The 19,464-nt window shown below is 39.4% G+C and overlaps 1 protein-coding gene across 1 annotated transcript in view; it reads right to left on the bottom strand.

Annotated features, from left to right (window-relative positions):
* Positions 1-15,352, bottom strand: part of LOC109915202 (TOM1-like protein 2) — a 58,884-nt gene extending 43,532 nt beyond the window's left edge. The window contains exons 1-4 of the mRNA XM_048617335.1: positions 15,251-15,352; positions 8,310-8,459; positions 4,014-4,148; positions 786-914 (exon numbers count right to left, since the gene is read on the bottom strand). Of these exons, the coding sequence (XP_048473292.1) occupies positions 786-914; positions 4,014-4,148; positions 8,310-8,459; positions 15,251-15,352 (516 nt within the window). The remainder of the gene's footprint in view (positions 1-785; positions 915-4,013; positions 4,149-8,309; positions 8,460-15,250) is intronic.
* Between the last annotated feature and the right edge of the window lie 4,112 nt (positions 15,353-19,464).

Raw genomic sequence — 19,464 nt, 5'->3', positions numbered from 1 at the left:
GTACTTTAGCCATGAAGTGACAGTAAAGATTAATTCTGTTCAATGGCAGCTAGCATTTGCAAATAGCTATGACTAACCAATGGAAGCAGGGGGAAGGTACAGTCAGCCATGACAGCACACCTTTCAATTACAGAATCATAGGTTTGTGTGGCGCAGGAAGACCATGTGGCTTATTAGACTTGTACCTGTTCATTAAGGGAAACTATTTAATTGGTCTCACTCCTCCTGATCCATCCCATATCTGTGCAATCCTTCCTCCTTCAAGTATTTACCTAGTTCCCTTTTGCAATCTACTACGGAATGTGTATGCAACACCTTTTCAGGATGCTTATTTCCCATTGTGTGAATTCATTGTAAAAGATTTAACTCATGTTTCTGCCAGTGGGAACAGTTTCTCTTTATTTGTTCAATCAAATTCCTTCATAATTTTGAACATTTCTATCAAGTCTTTCCTCTACAAAAAACTACCCAGATAATCTAGTTTCTCCACGTAACTCTAGATCTTTTAACTGTAGTACAATTCTCATGAATAGCCAGGAAATACTGTCTCATTGTAGGTGGGGGGAGGGCAGAATAAAAGAAGGCTTCTACCAAATGGAATTTCCCTCCTGTGAATGTGGCTTTCCCTGACAGGAAGGAAAGGCCAATGAGAAATGCACACTAAGTAGAAGAACCTCAAAGAAGAACCTCAAAGAAGAACCACATTATGTGCTGTGCATCAGCAGTGAAACATGACTGCAGTTCTGGTATTGCATTTTGGCAGGCAGGAGTTAAACTGATTTTACCTGTTCAAGGGAGGGAGTTATTCCACCTTCAGTGGATACTGCAGGGATGGGCTGCTCAGAGACCGGGAACATTGCTGGCTGCACTGGGGAAGAATTTTGTGTGACTGCTGGATCAATTTCAGGAATAGTCTGAAAAATAAAACAAGGACAAAATCAATGATTGCACACAGAAAGGGGAGTCCGGAAGAGATAGTGGTGGAGCAGCAATGTCTCTGAACTTGTAATCCAAAGGTGCAGGCTATTGCTGCAAGCGGCATGTGTTCAAAACCCACCAAGGCAGTTGCAGGAACTTAATAAATGAATTCAATTTTAAAAATCTGAAAGGAAAGCTAGTCTCAGTTTCATGGTCACCATTATTATCAGCAACTGTTGTAAAATACCATCTGGATCGTTAGTTATTTGGTAAGGAAATTGGTATCTTTACCTGCTCTGGCCTACACGAGACTCAGTAATAATAAATAAGAACACAAGAACTAGGAGCAGGAGTGGGTAATTAGACCTCCCGAGTATTCTGCAATTTGACAAAATCATGGCCAATCTCCTCTCAGCCTCAACTCCACTTTCCTGCCCACTTTCCATAACACTTCAAGCCATTACTAATTCAAAATCTGTTTATTTCCTCCTTAAATTTATTCCATGTCTCAGTATCCAACGCATTCCGGGGTGGTGAATTCCACAGATTGTTTGAGAATAATTTCTCATCTGTTTTAAATCTGCTACCCCTTATTCTTAAACTATGACCTCTTGTTCTAGATTGTCCACATGAGGAAACATCCTTTTTACAATATTTTCCCTAATCTCCTCTAGCACCTTGTGTGCCTCAATTAGATCTCTCTCCTCCTTCTAAACTCGAAAGAGTACAGGCCTCAACTACTCAATCTCTCTTCGTAAGAAAATCACCTAATTTCTGGAATCAACCTAATGAACTTGCTTTGAACTGCATCCAACACATCCTTAGTATGGGGACTCAAACTGTATGCAATACTCCAGATGCAGTCTCACTGAAGCCTTGTACAGTTGCAGCAATGCTTTCCTACTTTTTACTTTATTCTTTCAGCAGTAAATGCCAAAATTCCACCCAGATCCACAGTAATATAATTAACTTAACTGCTCTCAAAGGCAGTTAAGGATGGGCAATAAAAAATGTGACAAGTTACCAGCATTAACATCCAGGGTTATCAGCAGGACAAAATTCATAGACATACATTTTAAATAAATGCCTGACATTGAACTACTGCTCCCGAATTACACAAATTAATTGTGGGAAAGCAAGTTCTGCTCACTTTACACAGCAGGATATTGTGAAAGATTTAGGAGGTTCTTTAATAACTCAGTAGGTTCATCCACTTAATTAGCTGAGCAATTACAAACAGGAAAGAGTGCTTAGTTTATCCACACCGAGATAGTTAATCTGAACCTCATTACAGAGTTTAGATTCATACTGTATTTAATCTAAGTGGCAGAGTTCTATGCATCACAGCTGACTCATATTGCTCATAGTGCAGCACGAATGTCAATTGGTTAGTAATCCAGAGGACCAGGCTAATGCTCAGGGAGATAAAGCTGCTATTAGATTCTATTTATTAAATTTAAATTCTGAACATATCACTAATCTGAGTAACACTGACCATGAAACTATCATTGATTGTTGTAAGAAAAAAATCTTGTTCACTAATGTCCTTTATGGAAGGAATCTGCCATCGTTACCTGGTCTGGCCTAGCTTACATGTGACTCCAGACCCACAGCAATGCGGTTGACTTTTAATTGGCCTAGCAAGCCACTTATATGGAGGGCAATGAGGAATAGGCGAATATATAGGTCCCTCAGTAATTTGCAACTTTAAGTTCTAACTGTTGTGCATTTGGCCCCCTGTCTGTTATGATACTTTAGCAGCCCCTGATTAGCCCAACCAGTCTTTCCCCTGTACCTTTGATGCTATTAACATCAATGCAACTCCTAACCTCTGTCATTTTGATACATGTCTTCTGGTCTGGCCCCTACCTTTAGTCACAAGTCCAAACAAACATGGGGTGAAGTACTTGCTGCACAATTAGTTGAACCAGCTATTGGCAGACCTGGCTGGACTACATTACACATTACTGGGCCTCATTTTCCACTGGCAAAACCTACTGCTACTCTCAATTTTCTTGCAAAGTTATCTCAATTATCCCCAAGATTCTTTAGCCCCTCTCCCCTTCAACATGTGGAGAGGCCTCAAGAACTTCTTGTCATGAAAATTAAGACTGTTTATTCAGTTGCCTCTGTCACATTTCCTAAGTCAAACAACTCCAAACTACCGTAGCCTTGGAAGCATTCTTTTTCTAATCTTGGTCTGCACCTTCCTCTCCAAGCTCCCCTGGTCTCTGAGCCCCTCTTGCTCAATAGACCCCCATTTCAATGGAACTTAATCATCAAATTTCCCAATCTAAATATCAAAACCAGTGAACATTATAAATTGGATATTGTCCCCCTCAAAACCACTTTCATCACTCCTCTCCTCAAAAACCTACCGACTCTTGACTGCCCTTGGCCTAAGAAAATTACAATCCTGCTCCAACATTCCTCAAGCTCTGAGGAGTCATATTAGATTTGAAATGTCAACTTTTGTTTTAAACTATCCACAAATGTTGTCAAACCTGAACTCCTTCAGCACTCTGTCAAATAATGGATTATTGGGCTTGTTTAAAATTCAAAGTCCATGAAAGTGAGGTGGCCTCTCTAATCTGTAACTACTGGTAGTTTTGCTATAACATGTGCTTTGTTAACACAAATTGACTGTATCACAACTGATGACTAGTGGCACTGTTTGGATAACGTGAACTTTCTGCTGTACACATATGGCAATTTTCTATAGCGATTTTCCTATAATGCGAATTTCTATGGTGATTTTCTATAGAGTGATTTTCTATGGCACAAGATCACACAAGAATGCAACTTTCGCCTTATAGGAGAACTACCTGTAATGCTTATGTAACTCCATATTTGAATGTCACCAATTAGGTTTGCACTGCATGCACAGGTCTTCAAAGTCATAAATCATCAAACGGTATGCATAAGCAAACAGCTGCTTTAGAATTATGTTTACTAAATACCGAAAGCACCAAGGTTCTAAGAGTCACTTTCAACCAGGATAGTTTGAAAACTTAAAGAATTAACCATTTATTCAGCTAATAAAATCAACATTATATCAGGGTCATTGCAATAGCCAGATCACAATTCAAACTTACTCGTTGAGGTGTGTGAATGGGAGACAATGCATCAAGGTCAGTCATAGGGAACTCAAGTCCCTTCCTCCTCAGTTCTTCATACACAGTCACTACCCCAGTGAGGTCTGGAGTACTCCGGAACGCATCCGCCCAAGCCTGTATCCAACAATAATAACAAAGTATTATTATGCAAGTCATATTTATTTACATCTATCTCCAGTTTCCTCCCAGTCTCTAATAATGGCATGGAGTCTTCACAGAATCATACAGTACTTTCAGTCCATCATATTCATCCACTTTATTCTTATTTATTTTATACTCATTTGAAACCTACTATTGAATCTGCTTGAATCATCCTTCCAGACAAGGATTTCCAGATTATAAAAGTCGGCTCAAAACAAATTTGTCTCATCTCCTCCCAACATCGTCTGCCAATTTTTTCTTTTTTTCTTTTTTTTTTTTTTTTAAGATCAAATCTGTTCCTTCCTGGCTACATGTCCTCTTGCCAGTGTAGAGAGTTTTAACTTCTATATTATACAAAACCTCAAATTTGAACTGATTTTTTTTCTGCCTAAAAGGAGAGCAATCTCCACTATAGTCTTTCATCTTAAGTACAATAAATCTCCTTTGCACTAAAGACAAAACATCCTTCTCAAAAAAATGGTGTCTACAATTGGACAATATTTAGCACAGACAAACATTAATTTTAACTTCTAGGAGACTTTTGGGGTGAAAGACTCCACAGCAGGGTCTTCCCCTTGACATTGATGTGGTTAGACTTGCACAAATTCTACATGTGCAACTTTCTGCTCAAGATCTGAACTGTGAAGGTAGTGGCATCACTCCCAATTGTTGCCCCAGCCAAGTTTAGCTCTCAAAACAGATTAGGAAGAAAACCTCTCTACCATATCATGTTTTGAAGAACGGAAGAATTGGAGATCCATGTTGATAATAAATATTAATCACCAACATTCTCTCAAAAATGCACAACAGTTTGTTAAGCATCCACCCAATTTCTCTTACATATATCCCAACCTTATCTGTAATGGTTTTGTATTTTGAAATCTATCTGGTTCACTAATTAGGGGAAAAAAAAACCCACCTTTCTCACCTGGTCTGACCTACCACAGTAACATGCTTGAATTTTAATGGTTCTTCAAAATGGCTTGTAATGTCACTCAGTTCAAAGGTGATCAGGGATGGGCAACAAAGCTGGCCTTGCCAGCAATGCCCACATTCCATAAAACAGTAAATTTAATGAACAGATTCACACTATTGAAGCTCTTTGTGGTATTTAAAAAGTTAGCAACAAGTTTGAATGCCTTACAGAATTATTACAATTCTAGCATATTACATTTGATATAAAGGTGTCAGCCACGACTTAGTTGGTAGCACTATCAGCTCAGAGGCAGAAGGTTATTGGTTCGATGCTTACTTGAGATTTAAGAACCAATATGGAGGCTGATATTTGAGCGCAGTTCTGAACAAGTGCTGTACTGCTGCAGATGCCGTCTTTTGGATAACGCAAGGTGCCTTCACCTTCTCAGATGGATTGGGCTATTCTAAATAGAGGAGCTCTGCTAGCATCCAGGGTCAATATTTATCACTTGTCCAAAATCTCAAAAAGCATTTAGTTATCACCACATTGCTGTTTATTGCTGAAAAATCTAATTGGATTTCCAAACAAAAATCATCTTACACTTACAAGGATAAATGCAAGAATGCCAAATTTTAAACATTCACATCAATCTTTACAGGAGAAAAGGCTGGGATGGAAGCTTACAGTTCCCATTGCTTTCCCTTTGAAAGCATCGCAGCTAGAGTTGACTTGACAACAATTTTCTTTTAAACTGTTGAGATTATTTGAAATTTGATATTCTAGTTTTTGACCGGTCTAGTGTAAGATGAAGAGCTTCCACAACACATTTCTTCTCAGCAAAATATTGAGTTCTCTACTACCAAATGACATGTCAGTTTATGGGAGCTTGCTGCCTTTACACTTCTAGTCTCTTGAATATTCCAGATTAGAATTGCTCCATCAATGGCTGCCATGTCTTTGGCTGCATCGACTCAAAATTCTAGCATTCCCTCGCATCTCATGACCTCCTCCTCCTCTAAATCACTTCTCAAGAAGTAATTCTTTGACCAAGCTTTAGGTTACCAACCCAAAATCGTCTTATTTGGTTCAGTGTCAAATATTGTTTGGTAATGCTGCTGTGAATTACACAACACAAGAAATTGGAGCTTTTTGTGCCTACTTCACCATTCAATAAGGAAAATAACTCATCTGATTCTAGCTTCATCTCCACTCTCCTGCCTGTCCCTTTACTTCTGGACTCCATTGTCAATCAAAGCCCTATTTAGCTCAGACTAGAATATTCAGCAATAACCCATTCACTGATGCTCAGTTTGGGTTTTGCCAGAACCACACAGCTCCTGACCTCATTACAGTCTTGGTCCAAACATGGTCAAGACCTGAACTCCAAAAGGTGAGATGACTGACTGTCCTTAACATCACAGCAGCATTTGACTGAGTACAGCACCAAGGAACCCAAGCAAACTGGAGCCAACTGAAATCAGGATAAATCGCTCTGATGGTTGGAATCATTCCTAGCACAAACGAAAATGGCTGAGATCATTGGAGGTCAATTACCTCAAGGCAAGGACATCACTGCAGGAGTTCTTTGGGTTCGTGCCCTAGGCTCAACCACATCATCAAGCTTCCTTCTAACAAAAAAGGTCAGAAGTCACAATATTCTCTGATGAATGCTGTATGCTCAGCAACTTTTGCCACTCCTCGCAAACTGAAGCAGCCTGAATCCATATGCAGTAAAACCTGGACAACAATTAGTCTTGGGGCAATAAGTGGTAAATGGCATTTATGCCATTTAAGTTCCAGGCAATGACCATATCCAACAAGGGAACTATCAAACTATCTTCCTTGGACATTCAATAGCAGTCACATACAGAATCCACAACCACCAACATCCTAAAGGCTGACCAGAAACTGAACTGGATCAATCACATAAATACCGTGGTTCCAAAAACAGGTCAGAGGCTAGGGACTCTGGACAAAGTAACTCATCGTATATCTCTTCAGTGCCCGTTCACTGTATACAAGGTACAAGTCACGTGTGATCGAATACACTCCACCTGCACGAGTGCAGCTCCAACAACACTCAAGTAGCTTGACTCCATCCAAGACAAAGCAACCCACTGGATGAGCATCCTAAACATCGTTTTGTACATTAACTTCCACCAGCATCAACACAGTGGCAGTGTGTGCACTATCCACAAAATTCACTGTATTATCTCAACCAAGGTCCTTCAAAAGCACTTTCCATAACCACAAAATTAACATCTAGAAGGACAAGGGCACCAGATGTACAAGAACACCACCTGCAAGTTCCCCGCCAAGCCACACAACATTCTGGTTTGTAAATATATACTAATCACTCTGTCTGTCATTGGGTCAAGGTCCTGGTACTCCTTTCCTAATAAATTGTTGGACTCCTTGCGGTGAAATTAGACCTACGGTATTAATGCGGCAGCTCGAGACTACCCCCTTCAACATCACTTAAGGATGGCCAACAAATCCGGGCATAGCCAACAATACCCACATCTCATGAACAAATTGTAAAAAAAAAAATCACCCAGACTCCACTACTATCTAGGTTAGAGAATTCCAAAACTACCAATCCTCAAAAGAGACTCCTCTACATCTCGGTCTGAAATGAGAAATCCCTTATTTTGCACTGTGCTTCACAGTTCAGATTCCCTCAAGAGGTAAACATCCTCTCATCGTCCACCATGTAGCATCTTATATGCTTCAATAAAATCATCTCTCATCCTTAAAGGCCAACTTTTTTAGATAAGGTATTAACTGCATCCTAGGAATTTGACTTTTATTGCAAGAGGCATGGATTATAAAAGTAGAGAAATTTTGCTTTAACTGTGCAGGGCTTTGGTGAGTCCACACCTAGATTACAATGCATGGTTTAGGTGTCATTATGAGGAATATAAATCACATTGGAGGTAATTCAGACAATACTCACTGGTTTGGTTCTTGAGATTAAATATAGTCACAGATTAGTTAGATTTTTGATCTACACAGAAGTAAGGGTATGGGGTGGTGGGCGTGTGGTCATAAAGGAAAAGGAAGTCAAGGCCATCATTAGATTCACCACGAGCTTGCTGAATGGCAGATCAGGCTTGAGGGGCCTAATGGCCAACACCTAATCCTACTTTCTTATATTTTATGATATCTGCTGACAATTCAGAGATCCCAAACACTTACCAGCTATCAGCTCCACTTACCTGGATTAAGCTCAAAACTTTATCCTGCACTATAGTGGGTGGATTATTCTTAGGCAGAATAGTTTTTACCAGTACATCTTCCACAAAGTCCCGACTTGCCACCAAGACGTGGAACCGATGACCACAGTTCTTCACACAGGTTTCTAGAACCTGTATTTGAAAAAAAAGTTTAAAATTTGAGAAATCCAAAACAGAATATATTGACACATTGAGCATGGATTTTAATAGCATCATTCAATCCAATTGTAACTGAACTGTATGGTATACAATTGTGACTGAGTACAAACATGTATGTAGGGAAACAGGAAGGAACAAGTCTTTCAATCAGACATTTAGAATGCCTCAAAAAGAGTTTACAATCAACAAATTATTCTAAAACTGCATTTATTGTTACGAACAAACCATGGTATGACTGTCCCCTATACAATGTGTTTCCCATAGTTATATTAGTCCCACTCATGCCTGAAGCAAATCTAACATTTTGCAAAGCAACAACTTGTCCATCACACAATGACGCTGATGGAGGTTCTTCGTGACATATATCCTAATTCTATGCTTTTTGGGCGAAAAATATCCCTACCTATCCGAGTCAAAAAGCCTATCCACTCATACTGAAACTAAAGCTCTCTTCATTTTACCAACCTCAAAATCTCAAGTCTATGCTTTACTAAAATAGGAAAGCTCAGCTGTGAGTCAGTCAACTGTGGTAACTAAAGGCTTTAAAACTAGGTAACAACCTCCTTAGAGCATTTTCCAGGATCTAAGTGTGACCCAACACATGAAGACCAACAAAACCAGGCAAGGTTTTAAAGCAGCCAAAACTAAGGCTGTCATTCTGGGAGGGTGGGGTATTAATTAAGATAAGTGACAAGCAGCAGAATGGACTAATAAAATCTTTTTCTTTTTGTATTTTCAGTTAAAAAGTAGAGCTAGAAAGAGCCAGATGAGACCTTAATTCCTCACCAGCAGGGAAAGATGCAGAGATGGGGCCAAAGAGTTACATTTAATAACACTAAAATAGCGTTCACCATTGTTGGTACACTTTCAAGCTAGTCTCTGCTGAAATCATACAAAAATGAAGTTTGGAAGCAGGTTGCCTCTCGGCCTGGATTTTTCTCTTCTTTTAGCCAGTTTTGTCGATAGCTGGTTTTTGTGGGGAGGGAGATGAAATAGGTGAATGCATGTCTATCTCACTCAGTACTGAATTCACATACTCTCTTCCACTGAGGAGCAGGACTGAGAGAGCTTTAGTGATAGGAGATTCTGACAGGCGGTTCTATGGTAGCAAACAAGACTCTTGAATGGTAAATAAAAAAACAAAAGAGCTGCGGATGCTGTAAATCAGGAATAAAAATAGAAGTTGCTGGAAAGGCTCATTTGTGAAGAAAAAAATCAGAGTTAACGTTTCGGTCACCGGACCCGAAACATTGACTGATTTTTTTCTTCACAGATGCTGCTAGACCTGCTGAGCTTTTCCAGCAATTTTTGTTTTTACTCTTGAAAGGTATGTTGCCTCCCTAGTGCCAGGGTTGGGGACGTTACAGGACACTGCTCAAGGGGGAGCACAGCCAGCAGTCATGGTACATGTCGATACTGATGACATGGGTTAAAAAAAGAAATGAGGTCCTCCAGGAGTTCAGGGAATTAGGTAGCAGATTAAGGAGAAAAACTGCTAAGGCTATAATCTCCAGATTACTTCCATTGCCACGCAGTCTTCAGTATAGGAATAAGATAGATAGATCAAATGAATGCGTGGCTAAAGGGATGGTGTAGGAGGAAGGGCTTTAGATTTTTGGATCATTGGGATAGCTGGTACCTGAACAAGTAACAACTAAACTGGAATGGATCCAATATCCTTGCTAGGAGATAGTGGGAACTGCAGATGCTGGAGAATCTGAGGTAACAAGGTGTACAGCTGTATGAATACAGCAGGCCAAGCAGAAAATTTTTTTCTGAAGAAGGGTCTAGGCCTGAAACGTCAGCTTTCCTGCTCCTCTGATGCTGCTTGGCCTGCTGTATTCATACAGCTCTACACCTTGTTATCCTTGCTAGGAGGTTTGCTTGTGTTATCGGGGAGGTTTCAAAACGAACTGGCAGGGGGATAGGGCACAGAGTAGATGCAAAGTTGAGAGGAAGATCCAATCAAATACCGAACAAATGCCAGTGCAGACTAACAGGTGGAGAAGACACGAGTAGGATAAGGCACAAGGGAGGTCCGGAAAACAAAACTGTATCTATTTTAATGGAAGGAGCTTGACTGGTAAGGTGGATGGACTTAGAGCATTGATGAGCGCATAGGAATATTATATTGTTACAATTGCTGAGATATGGTTGAAGGGAGGATAGGAGTAGCAGCTCAACCTTCCATGATGGGTGTGGGTGGGTGGTGCATGTGTGTGTTAGAGAAGTGGGGGAGTTACATTATTAATAAAGGAAATCATCACCACAGTAATAAGGGAGGACATTCTCAAAGGCCATTCAAATGAAGCCATCTCGGGAGATCTTAAAAAAAGAGAGGGACAATTACCTTTCTGGAATTAAAGTACAGGGCTTCCAATAGACACAGAAAGGGGAGCAAATGCTTAAGCAAATCTTAGAAAGGTGTGACAGAAACAGGGTTATAGTTGCAGGGGACTTCAACTTTCCTAAAATTACCTGGGATCATCTTCATGTGAAAGGATCACACAGAATTTTTTTTTAAAGTGCAGCATGTAAACAGTCCTACTAGAGACAGGGCAGTACCACACTTAATACCAGGGAAGGAAGCCAGTTAAGTGATTGAAGTTCCAGTGGGCAAACACTTTGGGGACAGAGACCAAAATGTAGTTTCAAAGTCATTTAGGGAGAAAGATAGTGCAGAGGTTAAATGTATAAATTGGGGCAAGGCCGATTTCAAAGTCATTAGACAGGATCCGGCAACTTAGACTCTTGAGTTGCTACTTTCAATTAATTTCGAAAATGGGAGACTTTTTTTTTTTAAAAAAAAAAAATCATTCACAGAGGGTGGGCGTTGCTGACTTGGCCAACATTTATTTCCCATGCCTAATTACCCAGAGGGCAGTTAAGAGTCAATCATATTGGCCAGACCAGGTAAGGACAGCAGTTTCCCTCCCTAAAGGACATTAGTGAACCAGATGGGTTTTTCCAACAATGGATTCATGGTCATCACTAGACTCTTAATTCAAGATTTTTATTGAATTCAAATTCCACCATCTACCATGGTGCGATTCAAACCCGGGTTCCCAGGACATTACTTGGGTCTCTGGAATAACAGTTCAGCAATAATATTACTAGGCCGTCGCTTCCTCATTAAAAGTAGGATAGTGAGAATTGAGGGCCAACACATTCCTCTAAGAGTGAAGGGGAAGGGCAGCTGGTCCAGACAAACCTGGATGTCAAGGCACATTGAGAATTTGATAAAATAAAAGAAGGAAGCCTACTTCAGCTACAGTGCATTTAAACCAGGGAAGGCCCTTCAAATTATACAGAGTATAGGAGGCTGCTTAAAAAATGAATTAGGAGGGCAAACAGGGGCCATGAAATATCTTTGGTAGATGGCATCAATAAAAACCCCAAAGTTTCTTGTTATTATTAAGAAGAAGAGGATTACCAGAGAAAGGGTGGGACCTATCAGAGACCAAAGGGGCATCCTGCATGTGGAGCCAGTGGACATGGGTGAGGTCTTAAATGAATCCTCCTCATCTGTATTCAGAGGAGAAGATGTTGTAGGCAGGGGTTTCAGTTAGGATAGTGAGGATCTAGAACATGTTAATATTATTAAGGAGGAAATATTAAACATTAAGGGGCATATAGATGTACAAACTCCCAGGGTTTAAAAGGAGCTGCATCCTAGGCTGCTATGGGAGGTGAGGAAGGACACAGCTGGAGCCTCAGAGAATAATATTTAATACCCTATTGGCCACAGGTGAAGTGCCAGATGACTGGAGGAGAGTTAACATGGTTCCTTTGTTCAAGAAGAGCAGCAGGTTGTTACAGACCAATTAGATGGAAGTGGTAGGGAGATTATTGTAAAAAATTCTGAAGGACAGGATTAATCAAAACTTGTAAAGACAAAGATTGATCGAGGATAGTCAGCACAGATTTGTTAGAGGGAGATTCTGTCAGACTAATTTAATTGAGTTTTTTGAAAAGGTAACTAATATTTGATGAGGATAGTGCACTTGATGTGTTTTACATGGATTTCAGTAAGGCGTTTGATAAGGTCCCACATGAAAGTTTGTTCCAAATGGGTAAGATCCATGGGATCTAAGGAAATTTGGCAAATTGGATCCAAAACTAGCTTACAAGTAAGAGGCAGACTGTGACGGTGGAAGGTTGTTGTCTTAATTGGAAGCCTGTGGCCAGCAGTGTACCAAATGGATCAGTGCTGGGACTCTTGCTGTTTGTTATTTCCATTATATCTTTTATATTGACATCCAAGTAGTTAATCAGTAACACCGTGGAAACTGGTGTTCTTGATACTGAGGAAGATGATCTCAGGCTACGGTCCGATATTGATCTGCTGATAAATTGGACAGAGCAATTGCAGATAGAATTTATTCTTGAGAAGTGTGAAGTGATGCATTTTAGGAGGTCTAATCCCAGGCTCAGTCTCTCACTTGTCTAGTCATCCTTGTTCTTTACAGTCTTCTTCCCCACTGCTACCTGTGTTCAGTCCTACTTGACACTCTTTACCTTACCTATCCCAACTCTCATTACCCACCTCCCCAGGCCAATCCCTGGCCACAGACACACACTGCAGCTCCAGGTCTCAGCCCAAATAAAAATTGCTCATACTGTACTGCATGTCTGACCACAAGCCAGTTCTCGCCGCTATTTCTAATAGCCACCTCCTTCAAAGTTCTTGGATACAACTCAACTGATTCAAGAGATTTCAGTCCAGTTAACTTTTTAAGCACTACTTACTTACAAATTTCCTTCAGGTTCTTAGCTTCATAAGTTAAGGATCACCAGACCTGAAATGTTAACTCTGATTTTTCTTCAGAAATGCTGCCCAACCTGCTGAGCTATTCCAGCAACTTTTATTTCTGATTTACAGCATCCGCAGTTCTTTCAATTTTTAATTTCATAAGTTCTTTGGTTGTGTAACATTTCTGGGAGATTTCTGTATCTTGTTCCATGAGGACTAAGTAATTTTATTTGCTGCTTGCACGTTCTTTGGCAAATCTCAGTTACACTTCCTTGTGTTTTGAACAACTTGGTAGAACTCAGTATTCAATCCATGGGCTGTCTGTTGGGCAAACCTGATCTAATGCAACCTTTAACTTTTGCTAGCTGTGGTTAAGTTGCTTTTCCATTGGATGTTTATGCCTAAATGAATTTATATCTGCTCTGGATCATGAAAAGCTTCTTTAAATATTAGCTATTCTCTGTCAACCATTAAGTCTTTGTGCATTTTCTCAATCCACCTTAGACAACATGGCTCTCAAAACTGAACAAGGGAAACTATGAAGTTAAGACCCTAGTTGTAGTATGAATTCTACTGCATCCAAACTTAATGGAAGATTCTATCATGTTATAGTCACAGGGACATTAAGCAGATAGCTGTTCCTACCTGGGAACTGTTGCAGGGAATTCCTCAACTCAGACCTTCTCTGTGTACAGTTAAACTGAAGTTGCACATAATGTTGTTATTGCTCCTCAATTGCTGAATGTTAATTGATTTTTGTGAAAGCCTTGATGGCTTGATTTAGCATCTTAAAAAGATTAAATCATAGGAACAGAATTGAATTACCCGATCCCACTATTGTAACTACAATGAATCGGACAGTTTCATCCAGCTAAATACAAAGTTACTAAATTTCAAAATCTGCCACAGTCACCATTACCTTCCTAACCAGAATCTCATGCTACACTAGACTATTTACAACTTTAGACTATTTACTACTAAAATCCTCAGACACGTCTTTGCATGTCTGGAATCAAATACTCCCATGTTTTTTCAGCATGGCTCGCATTATCTAAAAACCTGGTCAGGGTTGAGAAGGTTTCATACTTATGGACCACATCCTATTCCACACCAAGTCCTGCTCTACCATTAAGTCCTTTCTCTGCCTGCATTGGGACCCAGTCTTCCATTTATAATTCATCCTTTTACTAGCTTCAACTTTTTCCTACACCACAGATCTCTCTTCAAACTCTCCCTGCCGGTTACCTTGCATACATTTTCCTTCTGGAAACCGCATCCATCACCATTTAGGCTTCACTTCTTGCAATTCTGTCCTGAAATACTTTCAGCTCTCTCTCAAAACTTGAGCCACACTTTTGATCACCTTTCCTAACATTTTCTTTCTTAGCCCAGTGTGTAATCGTCAAGTACCACTGCAACCTGTGTACATTCAAAAAAAAAAGCTGCCCATTAATACAGGTACAAGATGGATCTAAATCCATCAAGGCAGACCTGGATTTCTTAAATTATCCATTTCCAGATAGAGTTTGATCTGTATGTATTTCAATTCTTGAATTTATTTTATCACAGACGTTTCTGCTGCCATGATTCAAGGCGAAAAAGTATAATACAAAAACAATGAATAAAGGCAATTGTTATATGCAGTATTTTTCTGGCTCTTCAAAGTTCAGAATATTGTAATGAGAAATGTCTGTTGTAAGCACATCATGTGCCCAGCTCTCCAAATCTTTATCAGAGTGGCACTGCTTTCAGTAATTAGACTCTGTGGAATAGGCCTCCTGAATCACAGCTCCACTTTCAAATTGGAATGCAGTGTGTCATGTGGTACAATGATCCAACATTACACAAAATGATCATGCATATAATCAATGCTACCGTAGACCTTCATGAAATATTACAAAGAGGCAATACTACACGTTAATGGCAGCTAACAGACTTGCAAAAGCAGGTGCCATTGTAATACTCTTACCACAAAAGAACCAGTAGCTTAAAAATAAATCACAAGACTAACCGTTAGGCATAGCATCACCTCCCGAAAGTTTTTGTTTCCTGAAAGTCTCTTTCTCAAGGCCCTGATCGCATCCTTCGGTCTGAGAAAGAAAGAGAAATACATTTAGAAAAGAAAAAGGCAACAAGTTTACAAATTACAATTAATAATAGATTTTAAAAGTGTTGGTTAAACATCCTAAGAAACATACCAAATGATTCATAAGGTATCAGAATAAAATCTGAACTACAAGGTCCCAAATTTTTTTAAAATCGATTTTGCATAATAGGAACACAATTCTACATTATGCAAGAAAATTGGATTAAAATAATAAGCATGTAATTTAGTGAGCCAAAAAGATCTACATCTTCACTTCACTCCTGCCACATATAAACAAAGTATCAGAGTATTAGACCAAGATTTAGTTCTGCTAGCCGAGAGTTTTAGGTCTTGTGACCAAGTCAGCCTTGTTTAAAATGTTCCACACGATCTAATCCTTAAACCTGAGTAAATAAAGTAGGTCAGTCCCAGTAGGATCATTATGTAATATCGAATGAAGCATAACTCATTCGCCAGATGAACGTGAGACAGGGATACAAACACATTTTCTGACTATACTTACAATAATACAATTAACGCCATCACAAAGTTCACATTTGGGGATTACAAGGATGGTAATACTGACTATCTCAGGATAAAGATCATAAGTGATTCAAATCTAAACTTAGAAAGCATCATTTCTCAGCGTTATTTGGCATTCACATAATGAAATTAGAACAAGGTAATGTTCAAAGTCTAACTAACGTGCAATAGACAAAGCAAGGTTAAATTTATAATCATCTACTGTTAATGGAACTGATGTTGTGATTTTCAAGCTTTATTCTAGCTCATCTCTCCTCCATCAAGAGGCTTCTAAAAACCTCAAAGACAGAAGGCATAGCCACCTTACTAATCAACGATTTGGATTTATTTGGCACCATTAACATTGCATAATGTTCCAAGTTACTTCACAGAAGGATAAGCAAACAAAAAAAGGTATAAGGAAAAATGGAACTAGAATAGTTAGGTGGTTGCTTTTCACAGCACAGCTCAATGGGCTGAAGGGCCTTTTTCTGTGCTGTAGACCTCTATGACTATTAAGACGAGTGGTAAAAGCTGGTCAATGAAGCAAGCTTTCAGAAGCATCTTACAGGACAGACAGACGGAGATAATTAAGGAAAGCATTCTACAGCTTAGGGCCTACGGAGCGAACAGCATAGCCAAAGATGGAACAACAGTGTCAAAATTGGAACAACTGTCTCATCAAGTTGAAAGGGTTAGACAGCAAACTCAGAAATACTTGAAAACATAATGCGAATTTTAAAGTGACATTGACAGACTGGGAACCAAGGTAAATTAGCAAGCACTGAAATGATAGATAGACAGGAAGTGGTGGAAATTAAAGGTACACACAGGTGGTGTGAATGAGTAGCAGAATAAGTACAGGCAAGTCTAAAGATAACAAACGTAGATCAAGTATTTTAACAGATGAACAACTGAAGGATAGAGACAGATGAGGTTCCAGAGATTTTGGTAATGGTCTGGATACATGGATAGAAGTTCAGCTAAGGCACAAAATAGGTCAACAAGGTCACGAACAGTCTTATTCAGCCTCAAACAGTGGCTAAGAAGTAGAGTCTGTGGTGGGGTCTGACAGTACCTTTAGTCTTCTTGTAATTTAAAGATATTTTTGTGCAGCCAACCCTGAATATCTGACAAGCAGTGTAATCAAATCAGAAGCAGTGGAGGAATTGAGTGTGATAGTAGTAGCCAATATCCACCATTCTCTCGTATATCTGTGGAACTCGCCACTACTTTCAGAAGCAGTAGCCAGGGATTGAACGCTTTCTGGACTTACAGCCACAGGTGCGTGAACTTTGTCTGATGGGGAGGAAGGGCTTTCTATATCAACATCCTCGGAAACCCCTTGCCAACCGAGGAAATTTTTCATCTCATGCCTCCCACCAAGTAGAGACATAAATCACAGCATGGAAGACAAGCCAGCCAATCTATTGCACAGTGCACTAGGTCAGCAATATTTCAGTTGATTCCATACAGGAATTTCACATAATTAATCACATCATCAACTTCAGGTTTTAACCTTTTAAAAATAGTGACACTTTTTTTTGTATCAGGCAGTCACATATGTCTTTTGTTCCATTGGAAACCTATCGGTCAGGGTCAAAATACTTTTGGTTTAATTCAACATCAATCAAATATGTACTCTAAATGAAGAACTGTTGAGTTGTTAAAAGCACCATCCTTTTAAACAGACAATAAATTGAGGTCTTTAGCTGACTGCCTCAGTTAGGGCTATAAGGACTGTCAGAATTGAACACTCTGGGTGGATGAGCTGAAAATGATGAAAGGGCCACATTCCTTTTTATGACTTTAGGTTTGCATGCAAACCTATCTTTAAAGATGCGTTGTGATTCAACGCAGGTGGCTCATAAAAAAAAACTTCCAAAATGCTTGGTTTTTAATCAATACACTGGCTGTAAATTTTCAGAATGATTTCACCTGCCTACCGATTTGGCATGCTGGAAATACAAGACTTTCAATAGCAATAAAACTATTAAATTCACAAGGCATTAGTAATTGTTTACTTTGTTCACTATTAATCATAAACTATCTATCTATCTACAAAAGAGCCTTAAAATCTCATTGGGAGAAAAGGCTAAACAACCAACACTATAACACTTCAGATCAAAATTAGTACATAGAAGTTGTAGTTAATGGGGACATATCAATGAGTGAGGAAATTAACATCTCATTGATATATCTCAGCTGAGAATATTAGTCATGTAAACCAAATGTGTCAGTAATACCATACAGAATCTACAGCACGCTGGTTTTCTTTTTATTAATTGATCCACGGGATGAAAATAGCAGTGGCACGTCCAGCATTTATTCTGCATCCATCATTGCTCTTGAGACACATTGGCTGAACAGGCCATTTACAAAATTGATTAAAAATCATTGCTGTGAGTCCAGAATTCATTGTCAAACAAGATAAGGACCTCAGATTTTATCCCCTCAAAGAAAGGACATTAGTGAACAGGTCAATCTTGTAACTGTCTAGTAGTTTTGTAATTACCATGATTGATACTAAATTTCGTAACCCAATTTTAATAAATTATTTAATTAACTGAATTTAAATTTCTTAGTTAACAAGTTTGAATTTGAACTCACACCACTAGAACACGACCCTGGATCGCAAGGGCACTAATACAATCTTTTGTACCTAGTGCAATTGATATCACATTTTCCACAAACAGCCACACCTCGATTGCTCTAAGACAAATTGCCAAGGGCCACGTATGGCAAGAATACACAACCAGTTATACCCACCTGAAGACTATGTTGTTCAACCACAAAGGGAACAGGGTGGTTTAGCTCTGTCAGCACTGAAACAATTTCCATCAATATGAAACCACCCAAACAGGAATTGTAAACATTCACTATTGCAATTCAAACCACTATTGCTCTGGGATCTTGCTATGTACCAAATGGCTGCAGCAATAGAGACAAATACTACAGCCAGTAAAACTCAAAGCAAGTCAAAGTGTTTTGAGATGTGAAGACACTAATTCACCAGCTAAGTGTCTTTGCCTTTTACTTTCCAAAAGAAAATACAAATATTAAAGTAGTTACATTTGATTATAATTCAGCAACTTACAAATGTACGTGCCTCCTCCAGTGTCCTCATCATCACAGACACCAGTCTTCAGTCAATCCAATTCACTACACATGATATCAAGAAACAGTTGGAGACACTGGATACTGCAAATGCTATGGGCCCTGACAACAATCCAGCAATAGTACTGAAAACTTGTGCTCCAGAACTGGCTGCTCCCTTAGAGGAGCTGTTCCAATACAATTACAACACTGGCATCTACCCAACAATGTGAAAAATTGCCCAGTTGTTCTGTTCACAAAAAGCAGGACAAATCCAATCTGGCCAATTACCACCTCATCAGTCTACTCTTGATCGCCAGTAAAGTGATGGAAAGTGTCATTGATAGAGCTACCAAGCAGCACCTGCTCAACAATAACCTGCTCACTGACATTCAATTTGGGTTCCACTGAGGCCACTCAGCTCCTAACTGCATTACAGCTTTGGTTCAAATATGGACAAAAGCGCTGATTAAAGAAGAAAGATGAGAATGTCAACCCTTGACATCAATGCAGCATTCGAC

The sequence above is a fragment of the Rhincodon typus genome, chromosome 37 (genome assembly GCF_021869965.1).
Source record: "Rhincodon typus isolate 14 chromosome 37, sRhiTyp1.1, whole genome shotgun sequence".
Lineage (NCBI taxonomy): Eukaryota > Metazoa > Chordata > Chondrichthyes > Orectolobiformes > Rhincodontidae > Rhincodon > Rhincodon typus.
This window is presented reverse-complemented; position numbering and strand designations above follow the sequence as displayed.